Below are 15,495 nucleotides of genomic sequence, written 5' to 3' on the forward strand. Positions count from 1 at the left end.
TGGCGAAGGCCCTGGTACTGGATAGCATTCACATAACCCTGTGCTTTATTTTGAAAGGGTTTATTGCAAGGAAAATTTACTTTGTGTTATTATGTATTTTCTGTCGGAAACTTGTACCCTAAATGTTCATTTTTTTGGCAAAGACTAAATTATCAGAAACTGTGGGAGTCTCTCTCACTGAGTTCATTTTTATTTTTTACAAATCAGTATTACCTCCACCATGAAATATAATAGCCCCCCTGGGGTAAACAATTTAGAAGAGAAGACTCTGAACACACTTGTTAATAAACACCCCTTTCCCCTGGGAAGAGTTTCAATAGTGTTTCAAGCATTGAAAGGCATCCAGCAGTGCACTGACCTCAGCCTTCTCGACAAGCCCCTAAAAGGCGTGCCCTTTGCAGGCAGGAGCCCTCGGTCAGTCGGAAGACAGATTAATGAAGAGACGGGGCTCCGCTTCCCCATGGCTGCCGGGCCTGTGATGGGGACACTCACCTCCTCCTTGTCACTCTGACGTAGATGGTTGCAGCGGTCCAGGAAGCAGTGCCCGCCCACGATCCACTCCTTCTGGACAAGGCTCTGGAAGCCGAACCTGGTTCGACAGTGGGGGTCCATCATCACTTGCACCAGAGAGGAAACGAGGCAGCAGAGGTCGGAGGCGTTCTCCTCTGGGGTGGGGGGGTGCCCAGCAGCAGCGCGGAGAGGAAGGAGGGAACCGAGTGTTAAAGAGCCGCAGAGGGCTCGCACAGGCACAGGGGACACAGGGGCCGCAACACCAGCGCCCGCCACCCCCAGTCAAGCTCTAATTCTCGAACGGCCAGGGCCAGTGGGGGGAAAAAGGTAATGTTCTCAGACTGAGAGACAAACAGCTTCTAGCCTGGCTGGCACCGGTTCCAGCACACACTGGCACTAAAGACGGATGTGTTACTGGTGAATAAATGCAGCATGGCAAACCCACTGTCAGAATGCGGGGTCCAAATGTGCTACGCGATGAGGGCACCATCATATACATCATGGCACTTGCTGGGCTCCACAGGCCAAGTTCAAAACCCTTCCAGCTGGTGTGTCAGGGTCTCCATCACTGAACTCATTGTTCCGAGGCAAAACTGCTTCTCAGCCGCCTTTCCTCCACTACCTCTGCTTCGGAGAAAGGGTAGCGTTCCTGGATTGCACCAAAATGCTCTGATTCTCAGCACTACGGCTCTTTCCATTTCTGTCTGGGAGCACAGAGGGGCCTGCTTCTTTCTGCCTAGCCTAGAGGAAAAACTCTCCACGGTAAGTATAAGCCATGTGCCCACCCCTGGAGTGCACGGTACAAAACCCACACGATGAAAATTCTGCTCACATCCTCGTTCACCATAAATGACTCGTAGCAAATAAAAACATACATCTACATCCGTGCACTTGTCTTAGAGTTTTAAGGTCCTAAAAGTCAAGGTCTACATCCCTGTGGTTTCTACTTTACACAAAGAAGTGCAACTCAAGGTGCTATTTTAAAATGTCCACGAGGACAATGGTGCTGGTAGTAGTGGGTTTAGAGAAACTTCAGAACGAATTCTAAGTAGGGAGGTGTTTGCACTGTTAAACTCTCCTCCTGACCCCAGGGTCATGAAGCACTACAGAGCCACACTTACACTGTGCTCCTATTTCTCCTCCAGGAAACAAGCCTGAACTATGGGAACACATGGGTTCAGAAGAAACAGATTTTTGTATTTGTCTTTCTTGTGCTACCACCTTTCAAAACAAGTTTCATTTTTTAAGAGCATCTTCCTTCTTGCGTATGAAGGGTGTTAACAGTACACATGCGAGTCCTAGGAAGAGCAGCTAGAGAATGAGATTTCAGAGGAGGTACAACTCAGCAGTCCTTCGGGGAGTGAGGGAGGGTTCAGCCTCACCCGCTAAAGATTCCCATTTCATTTTACGCAACTCTGGGATTGGTGCAGTCTGGCCCTGGGTACTTGCACCTCTCAGCCCCCCAATCTTTATCCCTCCTTTTCACCAGTTACTCAGTACTCTGTTCTGCCATTGTTAATTAGATCTTTTTCAATAACATCCTTAGGCCTGCTCTCTCAAACTCAGTAAGTTGTAAACTTCTAGAAGGCAGAGGCATAGAGCTCTGTACATGGGAGGTGCTCAGCGCGTGCATTAAAATTTAAGTCAGAGGGTACAGAAGTCACAGGTGGACACATTTCCAGTCTGCTCACAGAAGCTAAATTCTAGCAGTCATGGAAAGTGTCAGAAAAATGATAAAAGCCTGAGGGTATGAAAACATGAGACAGTCTACTTAATGTAAAGCATGGGGCTATAAGAAACTTTAAATATTCAAAACAGCAGATAATATTTTAGCTCAGATCTAACCAATTCCACCAACAATCTTTGTTGTATGAGGTTTACACTTCTTTTACACATTCTGGGTGTGTATATCCTGTCCACATGTACAGGAAGTTAAGTCCACGGAAGAAAAGGGAATCATGGTCCACAAAGTTTCTGTGGCAACTGCACGAAATTGCCAGACACAAAGATGTAAAAATAACAATTAAACCATCCATGGGTCTCTTCATACAAAAAAGGTCATCCAAAGATTTTAACTTTAACTGAGTTAATATAAAACAAAACCTCAAAATATGAGGAAATGTGAGCTTTGGTAAAGATACCAAACAATTCCTTCTTGGGCTGCGAATAGGTCTGCCGAGTTCCAAGTGAAAGAATTTATTTTTAAACTATAACAATGAAATCCAAAGCAGAGCATTCCAAGGTCAGGGTAAAAAGAATGGGAAGGATTTCTACACTAGCTCGCTCCTTCTACAAGACAATTCCACTTACATAAATCTCTATATACAGAAACAGAATCCCAAGTAAAGGAAAAAGGAAACCACCCTTTGTGCTTTAAATATATTACCTAAAAGAAGAACGTTCATGTTTTGGGCTTCTAGACATTCTATAATCTCTATTGCTTTTTTCAGGCAGCGTCTACATAGGAGAGAGGCAAGAAAAACAGATATTAGTTCTTGAGCTTGGTATCATGAACAATAAGAAATTTACAGGCAGTCTGACTTGATCTTCAGTTTTCTATCTCATTTACTGTTTCATGCTAAAGATCTCCAAAAAGAAAGAAATTATAGCTCATGCTATTCAGATACTGCAAGACACTCATCTGCTTATTAGAAACTTAAAATTTTCAGAAGGGATTTCCAAAATTGATGTAAAAATGTTGCTACGTGATTCCTGAACTAGAAATACTTACTGCAAATTCGTATCTGAGTGTGTTGGTGAGTCCCAGTAAGACCCAGAAACGCCCACATCTGGAGGCGGTGCTGCAGGTCCATTTTGTTAACTCAAGGTCATGGGCTAAATGTGTTGGTGTGGCTGGAAAGGCCCAGTGTGCCCTGAAACCCCTTTGTCTCCCTCGACGCACTGTTCCCGCTGTCGGCAGCTCTGCCTTCTGCACGGATAACCCTGCAGCAGTGGCGCCTCCCTGGGCTCCTCACCCGGTTAGGGACACTCACCTTCTCCACCCACCCCATGGAAGGGAAGGTTCTTTTATTTTATAACATTCATCGCAATGCTTGCAATTATGTATTCAAATTAAGGGACATGCAGTAGGCTCCTCAAAACCAATTTGTTAAAAAGTTTTTGGAGGCCTGAGGCTCCTTTGCACAAACTCCCAGGCAGATGTGAGAGAGAATGCCGAGCGAGGTGGCAGGGAGGAGTCTTCTCTTTCCTCAGATGTGTCCTGGGGTCGGAGCTGTTCTCTCCCCTGCTCTCACCCCGTCATCATTTCTGTTTTGCGCCTCCCTTTGCCCTCTCCTCTACTTAAGGGCAACAGACAGAAGCTATTCAAAATATGAAGTAGGAAAGGGAATAAAATTCTGCTCTCTAGAAATCTCTACTTGACTCCAAAATGAAAAATAACTAATTGGCATTAATGATAGTTAAAAAAAAAATTTTAATAGGTAAGAGACATATAAGATACAGAATTCTTCTAAAAAGGTATTCAGTAAAAACTTAGCATCCGGGAATTCCCTGGAGGTCTAGTGGTTAGGACTCCGCACTTTCACTGTGAGGGTGCGGGTTACATCCCTGGTCACGGCCAAAAACAAAAACAAAGACAAACCCAGAAAACTCAGCACCCCTCCCCTTCTCAAGCCCCAGATTCCTCCCTGGGGGTGAGCGCTGCTGCTCAATTAGAATGCTGGGTTGCCACGCCCCCTTTTTTGTAGCCTTCCCATCCCTAGTCTAGAGTCTAGGGAGCAGATCTCTGTGTGGGCAGGTAGCATGCCTGTAAATTCTTATCAGATGTGCACAGAAATAATAAATAATGAATGTAAAATCCAGCTGAGCCCTGAACAGAATATGTGATCTAAGAATATTTAACCGTGAAATAGAAAACAGCTAAATTATTTGTCAGGCTGCTTTACTACTTTTTTTAAATTTTTGGCTGCGTTGGGTCTTCGTTGCTGCGCATGGGCTTTCTCCAATTGCGGCGAGCGGGGGCTACTCTTCGTTGCGGTGCGCGGGCTTCTCATTGCAGTGGCTTCTCTTGTTGCAGAGCACGGGCTCTAGGTGCGCGGGCTTCAGTAGTTGTGGCTCGTGGGCTCTAGAGTGCAGGCTCAGTAGTTGTGGCACACGGGCTTAGTTGCTCCGCGGCATGTGGGATCTTCTCGAACCCGTGTCCCCCTGCATTGGCAGGTGGATGGATTCTTAACCACTGCGCCACCAGGGAAGTCCTGCTTTACTACTTTGGCTTAGAGAACTGTGTAATTCATGAGCAAAACAACGCCTTGAAATACCTGATTATGTCAAGCCAGCTGCTACTTTCCAGCAGGGAAAACCATTTTATATCTGTGTCCCAAAATTCGGTACTATTATCTGAAAAAAGGAAAAAGAGTAAAGAAGTCAGGTATTGTTTGCTGACGCGCCTGCTGTAAAACCTGTGCTGTTCAGAGGCGCTGCCCCAGACTAGGCTGCGAATCCAGCATTTCAAACCTTCAGCTGAAATTGTTTTTGAATTGTAAACCCCTGGAAGGGTGTGGTAGTCAAAAACAGACTTTCATTGCTCAAGTAAAAAGTGCCCTACAATCTGTATACTAAGCCACAGTCTACCCTGTAACTCAACAAGGAGAGTAACACGCTTTAGGCAGACAGAGTCGACATCCAGCCTGCTGCTCTTAGAAGACGAAGATGCAACAGGCCACGTCCTAATGCCAAGGAGGCCGAGGGAAGAGCTAGCTTCTGCTGGAATCCTAAACACACACATTTACCTTGCACGCCAGACACAATCCCCCCAATCCACCTTGATACAGAAGCCCTGCATTTTACAGAAGTCTACTGCATGTCAGAGTTGCAAACTCAAATCAATGAGAAGGCAGATAGCCCTGCAAGTACTAGATGGTGAAAACAGAAGTGGGGAATCACAGTCCTGGATCAACTAGTGCAATTCCTTACTTCTCCGCCAGATGCCTGCTTTCTATAAACCTATTTTATCACACATAGCACAGTGTGCTCTAATTAGAGGTACACACTTGTTTCCCTTGGTGTCATATTCATCTTTATCTCCAATGCCTAGCATAGTTAGTGTGTATAATGGAAATTCAACAAATGTTGACTGACTGAATGAATAAATCCTAAATCAGACCACTAGGCTAAACAGTCAAAGTTAGGAAAAGCTACCTATAAGTGTGACAAATCTCAGAGGGTAAACACTCATTCAAGAGTGAAGAGAATCAACAGGTGACTGACTTTGATGAAATCTGATTCAAGTTCTGAATTGTTCACACTGGGCAGCCTGGGCAGGGAAGTGGCGGTGGCTAGGATGGGCATATTTCATTTTCTACTTTGCACATTTCAGATTAACTGAATTTTTTTTACACTGTAAAAATATATATATATGCTCAATCAGAAAAAAATAAAATACAATATTTCCACTTGGTGGGGGAGGAGTCCATTGAATAAGCCACTAAGGAAGACAAACAGATGACTCACTTTACAAAATAGCCGGTGAATACAGGTACGGCACGGTTCTACAACTTTTAGGGGAGAAGCTCAACGCTCACCACCGGGGAAAGAAGAGACGAGGAGGGTGGCTCTGTGTTCACTGCCCTGAGAAGGGGCAGCGGGACAAGAGCCTGGAGCAAAATGGCGGCAGCAAGTGTATCGAGGGCAGCTGGCCCCGTGGCGACCGGCCCCTCCACTCCGCGACGCCAGCCCTCACGGCCGGGAACCTCTGTGTACAGCCGTGAGGAACCCAGGGAAATGGCACCGACTTTCACCTGATCCACGCGGCACGTCTTTCCCCATTTGACAAAAAGTTTTTGCTCGGCATTCTTCTCACCTATCAGGAACAGCTGTTTAAATTTAGAGTAGGCCGTCTGGATTTCCTGCAGGGATAGGAAGTTGCTTGACAGGTCTTCAGTTTTAACAATTTCATAGGGCGGCCTGTGGATGGTCTTATAAATTCTAGGTAACAAAAAGTAACAAGAGATTAGAAGAGCAGGCATGAGTTAGAAATAGTTCATTCTCCTGAGCACTTCCTAGGCGCCCGGATCTGTGTGAAGAGCTCCCACTGAATCCTCCCCAACGAGGCAACTACTGCCGGGCTGCGGCCCCCAGCAGCAGAGGTGGGGATGCAGGAACAAGGGACAGGGCCACCCGGCCCAAGATTACGAAGTGTATCACCTGAAAGAGCCAGGATTTGAACCAAAGCAATTTAACTCCAAAGTCTACTCCTTTTCTGTTTTTTAATTCATCCAGTTCAGGGTTTTTTTTTTTTTTTTAAACTTTTTATTTTGAAAATTTTCAAACATGCAGAAAAGCAGAAAAGAATAACACAGTGACATATACCTTGACCTAGATTTGACAACTGTCAACATTACAGAAATCATGCCACTTCCCGCTAAATGCTTCAGCGTGCATCTCTAAAAACAATGCAGCTGAGGCGCTTCATGATTATGTTATACTGACGCCTTTCAAATTAAAGACAACCACTCTAAACTGTATCTCCAGCACTAAGTGCTTTATCAGCAGGTAAACTGAAATGGACCAACTACCAAGAACCGTTCCCTGCTTCTCGGAAAACAAAAACTGAGCTAACTAAACGATAACAAAATGTACAACGGTACTGACCCATCCAAGAAGTTCTTTTGGATTTGTAAAATGCCATCATCCTGTTCTTTGGGCAGTGCTGACATTTTCAAAAGGGCACATCCGCTGTGGCAGGACCAACACCATATCTGCAAAGGGAAATAAAGGTTTTCCAGACGTAACGTAAACCACCTAACAGAGGACAGGTAAGCTTAGCATTTGAATTCATACAGGGAAATGTACACCTTCAACATGAAATGGCTGAATATATTCAACTTTGTTATGCCAAGGAATAAATGTGTCATACTCATAATGAAAAAGGCTGATTTAGTCTTAAAGACAACAACAACAGAAACTCAGGTCTAGGTGGTCACACTCAGACTCACTTATAGTCTAACATACACCTTTTTTTTTTTTTTTTAATAAATTTATTTATTTTATTTATTTGTTTTTGGCTGTGTTGGGTGTTCGTTGCTGCGCGCGGGCTTCCTCTAGTTGCGGAGAGCGGGGGCTACTCTTCGTTGCAGTGCACGGGCTTCTCATTGCAGTGGCTTCTCTCGTTGTGGAGCACGGGCTGTAGGCGTGTGGGCTTCCGTAGTTGCGGCACATGGGCTCAGTAGTTGTGGCTCACGGGCTCTAGAGCGCAGGCTCAGTAGTTGTGGCGCACGGGCTTAGCTGCTCTGTGGCATGTGGGATCTTCCCAGGCCAGGGCTTGAACCCGTGTCCCCTGCATTGGCAGGCGGATTCTCAACCACTGCGCCACCAGGGAAGCCCCTAACATACACCTTTTGACTTGGCTTTAGTGCTGGGAACCTGGATGATGATGATAAAAACAACATCATCATCATTATTATTATTATTAGGATTATTAGGATAGAGGCTATCACTGGAGTGCAGCTCATTATCTCAGGATTTTACATGAATTAAGTCATTTAATTCTCACAATCACACTCTGAGACAGGTATAAGTATTATCTCCAGTAACGACAAGAAACTGAGGCTTGGAGAGACCGAATACCTTCCCCAAGTTGCACAGACAGTGCAGCAGTGACTTCTCAAGGCCGTGCTTCACTTGGATGGCCAAAAGGGGGCAGCTCCCATCATTAGAGAAAGTCCACACTAGAAAGCATGGAAAGTTGGTTATTCAACATACATTGCTAAGAGACTTGCACATGCAAGGCACTGAATTAGGTCGTGAGAGGATGGAAAGAGGGCTAAGATACTTCGTCTACCTTCAAGGTGCTTATATCCTAAAAGGGGAAATAAATTTGCAAATATAATAGGAAGTAGAATGTGGTAAACCACAGGAGAAGGGAATTTCAATGAACAACAAAGGGAGGGCAACAGAGAAAGAAATCACATGAATGCCCGTAAGTGACAGACCCAAGTGTTTAGGCATTTTTCTGGATACAGTGGGAGTTTCATTTGTTTGCTCTGCTGTATAGGAACACAAGGAGATTAGAACTGATTTGGGGGCAAAGAAATCTGCCAGGAGAGCCTGGAATGGAGAAGAGGCGAAGACTGGTTGGGGCCGGAGAGTACGGCTGTGGATTTTGTGCCCCATATAAAGGTCTGGTTAAGGGTTCAACAGTGGCTAAAGCCCAGCACTGCTCTGCTGACCAAGCCTTCGGGCCCTGGCTCAAAGGCAGACCAGGAGGATTTCAGCTGCCCAGAGAGGCCCCCTCTTGCCAGTCATCTGCACCGTACAGACCACACACTGGTGTGCCAGCAGCAGCCTGGGCTGGAGATCAGAGATCAGCAAACCCAGGCGATATTCTGCACTACGCTTAGAAAGTCAGAAAGAGGAACTGGTTTGGGGTTTCAGGGGAAGATAATGAATCAGTACTGGGTATGCTGGGTGTCTAGTGCCCACAGGACATCTGTGTGAAGATACTGAGGAGACACCCAAGATGAGGATTATGACTTAGGAGAGGAAGGCAGGACTGCAGCTCTGGACACAGGAGCTCCCTGCCAGCTTCAGTGGAAGAGACGTGAGCCCACCCCGGAGCGAGGCCAGAGGGATGCAGAACTGCTTCAGGAACTGCCCAAAAGAGTACCGACTCTGTAAGCTCCTAATGAGACGGAAGTGTTGGAACAGTGAGACAAGTCAACGGGCCCCTTGCTGCCCTCTTACTCCCTTTTCCAACATCATGCCCAGGCACTCCTGCCCCCTGGTGGGTGCAGCTCACTGGGGGGTGGGGAGGGACACTCTTAGCCATGACTCGTGACAGGTTCTAGGAAGTTAAGTGTTCTTAATCCTTTTTATCTCCTCTCCTGGGGCAGAAAGAATCTTCTCTTGGTGACATTCAACCACAGCTCATTTTCTATTTGGGGCTCAACTAAAACTGTCACCTCCCAGCTGACGCACAAAGGGACAATTCCCTTACATTCTCTGTTTGAAACAGTAAATAGAAAACAAGCAAAATTCGTGGTCAGAGAGAGACTTCTCACAGGAATTTAGCAAAAGACATATGTCTTCTCCTATTGTAATTTGTACAATTTCTGTCTGGGAAAGAGCCACAGGGTTCTTAGTAAGAATGACTTGACAGCAGACAAGAATCAGGGTGATAATCCTGTTTATTTAAAAAAAAAAAAAAAAAGGGAAGGGGGAGATTATTCATTATTTGGTAGATCTTTTTTTTTTTGGTCTTTTTAAAATTGAAGTTTAGCTGATGTAAAATATTATATAAGTTACAGGTGTACGATATAGTGAGTCACAATTTTTAAAGCTTATACCCCATTTATAGTTACTATAAAATGTTGGCTATATTCCCCATGGTGTTCAATATATCCTTGTAGCTTATTTTATACCTAATAGCTTGTACATCACTTGGTACATCTTAAGGTGTCTCCCTTAATAGAGCCAAAGAGCTTTAGGGGAGCCTCTACCATTGGAGGCTACAAAGCAGCGTAAGAAAGAAGGAAAGGAACCACTAAGGAGGTAAGAGGACCAAGACAGCGTCGTGTTTCCAAAGCCAAGACAGGAATTTAAAAGGCAAAAAAGGGGGGGGGGGAGTGTGTGCACCCAGAACTACAGTGACTGACGGTGTGGAGAACGGGGGCCACCCAGGCTCAGTGACTCTGAGGGTCAACAGCAGAGCGGGGGGAGCAGAAGCCCTGCTGCAAGAGGAAAGGGGGTAGAGGCAAGTAGAGAAAATCAGTACAGCCCTGAAACATGTTTGGCCGTGCAGGCAAGGAGAACAAGCCCGTGCTCAACTGTTAAGGAAGGGCTTCTTCAGGTGAGGGAGACTTGAGCATGCCTTCAAGAGAGCAGAATCTCTGGAGATACACGCGGAAGGGCCAGAGCGACGGAAGACAAATCCAGGGCAGAGGAGATCAAGAGCCCAGGCAGAGGTCTGGGTCGGTGATGAAGGAGCACAGAGAGACCACAGGAGGAGGAGGAGGAGGAGGAGGAGGAGGAGGAGGAGGAGGAGGAGTGAGGTCTTGTCGCTCGCTCTCCAAGACCCCTCGGGACTAAGGGAAAGGTGGTCGATGACAGTAAGAGCTAAGGGTGGGATCGCCAACTTAAAGAGAATGAAAAAATGGCTACCCTGGCCCCAGGGAAGAATGACACAGGAACCAGGAGGAGTTCACTGACAGGCTGCTGAGCAGAACAGCGGCCCAAGTGAAGCAAGGTAACAGTTTTCACGTATCCCATTAAAACGCTCTGCTGTTCGGTCTGAACAATCCATAGCGATGTTCACTAGCCCCGCAGCAAAAAAATAAATACTCAGGACTGGAGTACAGCAGAGGGTCCAGGAGGCCACAGTCTCTAGAATGGCAGCAAGGGTCTGACTGAAATCACAAATGATGCAGGTCTTCCCCGAACAGGAGTTAAGTGGAGGCAGGAAAGACCAGACTAGATGAAAAGTCAGGGTGAAAAAGCAGAGATACGGAAATGTTCTCGGACTAGCGATAATGGCTGTACCACATTGTGAATATATTCACTGTCACCAGTGGTAAATTTTACGTGATGTGTATTAAGAGCTGTGCTCCCTGAGTGAATGTGTAAACTCCATTTTGTGTAATATTTTTCCGCTGTCCATGCATCACAAGCTCCACTACGACTTTCAGGACACATAATTAAGGCTGATCTAATAAAATGAGAATGCCTTCCTACAGTTTCTGTCAAAGTTCTGTTGCTGACTCCTCAGGACAGGTCTTCTCAGGACAGTTTCTGCTTCTCAGCCCCAAGGCCTGGCTAGAACAGAGTAGTGAAATTTCATATAATGCTGGATGGAGAAGCAGCCTATTCCCAAGTGTGCAGACAATTCATCTTGGTTTCTTCCCACAGAGCATACCCCTTCTCCTGGAGTCATTTATGAAAGGCTGACGGATGAAGACCCTCATTTTTATTCTTCTAAAACATTCTCAAAATGTTGTCTACAGATCCCGAGACCCTCCCTTACAGGTGGCCTGGGAATATTACTAAGATATAATTTGGCTTTATCACTGCGTTGACATTGGCACTGATAGTGTTACAACTGCTGGTGCCTTGGTACCAGCCAAGGTATTGCTACCAACAGCACTGGTCGCCACTGTATTCTTCACTGCCACAAACTTGAAGAAAAATAACTGTTTCACTTCAGAATGTCCATAATGAAGAACTAAACATTATGAATTATATTAATCTTGATCATTACGTTTAATATTTAATACTAATATTTTTTATATTCTGTGTGATGGAGTGGAAACAAAGCATGGAAGTGTTTGTCTCAGGGAAAAGCACCTATGAGACTGACTCGAGAGCTGAGCTAGCTGCTGTATTCTTGTAACTGAAAGAGTGAATGACAGACAAACTACGGGTGTTCAGACTTTGGTATCTGGCAGACATTCATTCTTTAGAAAAAAAAAACAAAAACCAAGAATGAAGTGAGACTATCCCCTTAAGGAAAACAACTGACAATTTGTTGCCAATGATAAAAGTTGAACTTTCAAGCAAAAATTAGAATTTTGTAAAACTAGTCTCTGCCTTTTTACTGGACAAATTCCCAAAATTTAAAGACTTTCCTGATGAGACAGGGATGATATTAACAAATGTGATTTTTATCTAAGAAAGCATGTCAATATTTGGATGATCTGGGACTTCCCTGGTGGCGCAGTGGTTAAGAATCTGCCTGCCAATGCAGGGGACATGGGTTGGAGCCCTGGTCCAGGAAGATCCTACATGCCGCTGAGCAACTAAGCCTGTGTGCCACAACTACTGAGCCTGTACTCTAGAGCCCACGAGCCACAACTACTGAGCCCACGTGCCACAGCTACTGAAGCCCGCGTGCCTAGAGCCCGTGCTCCACAACAAGAGAAGCCACCGCAATGAGAAGCCTGCACACTGAAACAAAGAGTAGCCCTCGCTCGCCGCAACTAGAGAAAGCCCGTGCACAGCAACGAAGACCCAATGCAGCCAAAAATAAAAATAAATAAATAAATAAATTTATTTAAAAAAAAAATATTTGGATGACCTGTATAACCTAGTGAGCTAATACCTTCTAAACGACCAATGTATTATGTTTTTAAATCATGCATGTTTTAAGATCCATTCAAAGTACAAGACAGACCAATGGATTTTAATTTAGCAGTGAATGAAAAGTTCATTGACTATGTTTTCAGATTTCTTATTGCAATTAATCTTTATGAAACCACCACTTATCACTTTTTTGGAATACCGTCAAAGAACAATATTTTCACATTCTCTGAAAAGGCTATTAAATACTCCTCCCTTTCCCAGATACACATCTGTGTGAGGCTGGATTTTCTTCATGTACTTCAACCACACGCCAACATACCACAACAGACTGAAGGAAGTGAGAAGATGTGAGAATGTAGCTGCCTTCTATTTTCAAAAAGGTAAAACAGTACTATTCTATTTTTTTGTTTTGGACAATATAGTTATTTTTCACATAAATTTTTATGTTAACACGTAATGAGTTTTTTACTAAAATAAACATTAAGCAATTTTTCAGTTTTAATTTCTAATATGGCAAATATCAACAGATACAACCACATAAACAAAAACTCTTTGAGACCCTCAATGATTTTTAAGAGTGTAAAGGGTCCTGACACCAGAAAGTTTGAGAACCACTGCTCTAAATCAAAGGTGGCACACTGGTGGGACGTGAACCAACTCTGGCCCAAAGACATGTTTTTTAAACATCTGAATCCATTGTGAACAGCTGCACACATTTAGAAATCAGGAAAACTCACATAGAAATCCATCTCTCTGATTTCTCCTGAGAAGTCTGGACATCTGGCAAGATCAGGGCCCGTATTCCCACATGGCACAAACGGGCTGGCAGAGAAGAGCAGCCAGCCCTTCATCCAGGAAGAGGGTCTCTGGTTCATCGCAAGAACCACACTCATTACCCACCTGGCCTGCATACACTTCTGGGCGTGTAACCCCTGCTTAGACATCTCACCTCCCATTACAGGAGTGACCTTTTTGGTGAACCAGCCATGTGCATAGCACAGCATTTGTCTGTAATTCTCATTCTGTACTCAATTCCCTGCAGGTTTGGCAACCCCCAACTGCCAATCAGAAACTGGAATAACTGCCAGAGTCTTGCTTTCTTTGATCAGTGACACACTAAGTATGGCTCCCGTCCCAGTCTATTCTGTGAAAATTAAGTAAGCTCTCCATGTTGTCTCTGGGAGGAAACTCGGCCATGCCCATTCAAGATTAATGGTGTGGGCCAAAAGGAATCTTAAACTCTGCTACCCTTACAGGGGTCGGATCAGCCTCAAAACAATTTAGGTGTTAAATGAGGCTGTCTTTCAACACCAGACTGGCCTGTAATCCCCCAAAAGCTCTTTAAAGAAGTCTCTGCTAAGAACTCCAGTGCATCTGTGAAAATTTTAGAACTCTGACCCCAGGAGCCTCATTGTCAAAGAGGCTCCTCTAGGGAGTCCCTAAGATATTTTTAGATTGCTCTTGGACTGAGGACAAACTCTTTAATACCAAAGCCAAGGGCTTTAAAGAGGATAATCTGCCAGGATGGGCCAACGAGCAAGCCACGCATTTAGGGTTTCCAGATGCACTTACTGGTATGCCATGACCCTGGAAGCGCGGCACGTCCTCCTCAGGAAGAGGGGTGGGGACAACAAAGTATGCTGGCAACCTAGAAGAAAGAGATGTCATCGGTTTTAGTGCTGGAGTTAATTCATTAAATATGAAAGCTCAACGTCAATGAACACAGGAAGTTAAGCAGAGTGTCATGACATGGACCATATTTCCCTTTTTTTTAAAAAAAATAAATTTATTTATTTATTTATTTATTTTAGGCTGTGTTGGGTCTCCATTGCTGCACGCGGGCCCTCCCCAGTTGTGGCGAGCAGGGGCTACTCTTCCTTGCGGTGTGCGGGCCTCTCATTGCGGTTGCTTCCCTCGCTGCAGAGCACGGGCTCTAGGCACGCGGGATTCAGTAGCTGTGGCACACAGGCTCAGCAGTTGTGGCTCACGGGCTGTAGAGCACAGGCTCAGTTGTTATGGCGCATGGGCCCAGTTGCTCCGCGGCATGTGGGATCCTTCTGGACCAGGGCTCAAACCCGTGTCCCCTGCATTGGCAGGAGGACTCCCAGCCACTGTGCCACCAGGGAAGCCCCATATTTCCCTCTTAAGAAGAACCAGTGCAGATGAACCGTCTCTGTCAAAATCAATCAGGAATCTGAGTTCAAATCCTAGCTCTGCGTCTGATTCTGTGTAACCCTAGGTAAGTTACCCCACCTCTCTGGGTCTGTTTCCTCATGAATAAAATCACCATGGCAATGTACTCATCAAAATCCAGATTGCAGGAAACTATCAGACAAGTGGCCTGGTTTCTTCAAATAAATTGCAAGAAAAAGCTAATAGTGTTGTGAGACTCTATAGATTAAGAAGTTTAAGAAACCTATCAATTTTCAAGATATTAATCTCATCGAATCTTTTTTTTTGGCTACGTTGGGTCTTCGTTGTTGCACGTGGGCTTTCTCTAGTTGCAGCAAGCAGGGGCTACTCTTCGTTGCAGTGGGCAGGCTTCTCATTGTGGTGGCTTCTCTTGTTGTGGAGCACAGGCTCTAGGTGCGCAGGCTTCAGTAGTTGCGGCACGTGGGCCCTAGAGTGCGCGGGCTTCAGTAGTTACAGCGCATGGGCTCAGTAGTTGCGGCTCGCGGGCTCTAGAGCACAGGCTCAGTAGTTGTGGTGCATGGGCTTAGCTGCTGCGCGGCATGTGGGATCTTCCCAGACCAGGGACTGAACCCGTGTCCCCTGCATTGGCAGGTGGATTCTTAACCACTGAGCCATCAGGGAAGTCCCTCACTGAATCTTGATTAATGATAAAACAGATAAAAAGATGAAAAATAAATTGTTTTGAAAATTTATAAAACAATGGAGAAAATCTGAACACTTGACTGGGTACTGAATGATATTAAGGAATCAAATGTTAAATGT

At 45.2% G+C, this 15,495-nt stretch overlaps 1 protein-coding gene across 7 annotated transcripts in view; it reads right to left on the reverse strand.

Annotated features, from left to right (window-relative positions):
- The window catches only part of MTMR12 (myotubularin related protein 12), an 84,124-nt gene that overhangs the window by 25,625 nt on the left and 43,004 nt on the right, over nucleotides 1-15,495 (reverse strand). For all 7 annotated transcript variants that reach the window (XM_082382241.1, XM_082382239.1, XM_082382235.1 and 4 more), the window contains exons 8-13: nucleotides 14,113-14,188; nucleotides 7,120-7,226; nucleotides 6,329-6,453; nucleotides 4,788-4,866; nucleotides 2,897-2,967; nucleotides 493-665 (exon numbers count right to left, since the gene is read on the reverse strand). In XM_082382241.1, the coding sequence (XP_082238367.1) occupies nucleotides 493-665; nucleotides 2,897-2,967; nucleotides 4,788-4,866; nucleotides 6,329-6,453; nucleotides 7,120-7,226; nucleotides 14,113-14,188 (631 nt within the window). The remainder of the gene's footprint in view (nucleotides 1-492; nucleotides 666-2,896; nucleotides 2,968-4,787; nucleotides 4,867-6,328; nucleotides 6,454-7,119; nucleotides 7,227-14,112; nucleotides 14,189-15,495) is intronic.

The sequence above is a fragment of the Balaenoptera borealis genome, assembly GCF_965194805.1.
Source record: "Balaenoptera borealis genome assembly, chromosome: 2".
NCBI classification, from domain to species: Eukaryota; Metazoa; Chordata; class Mammalia; order Artiodactyla; family Balaenopteridae; genus Balaenoptera; species Balaenoptera borealis.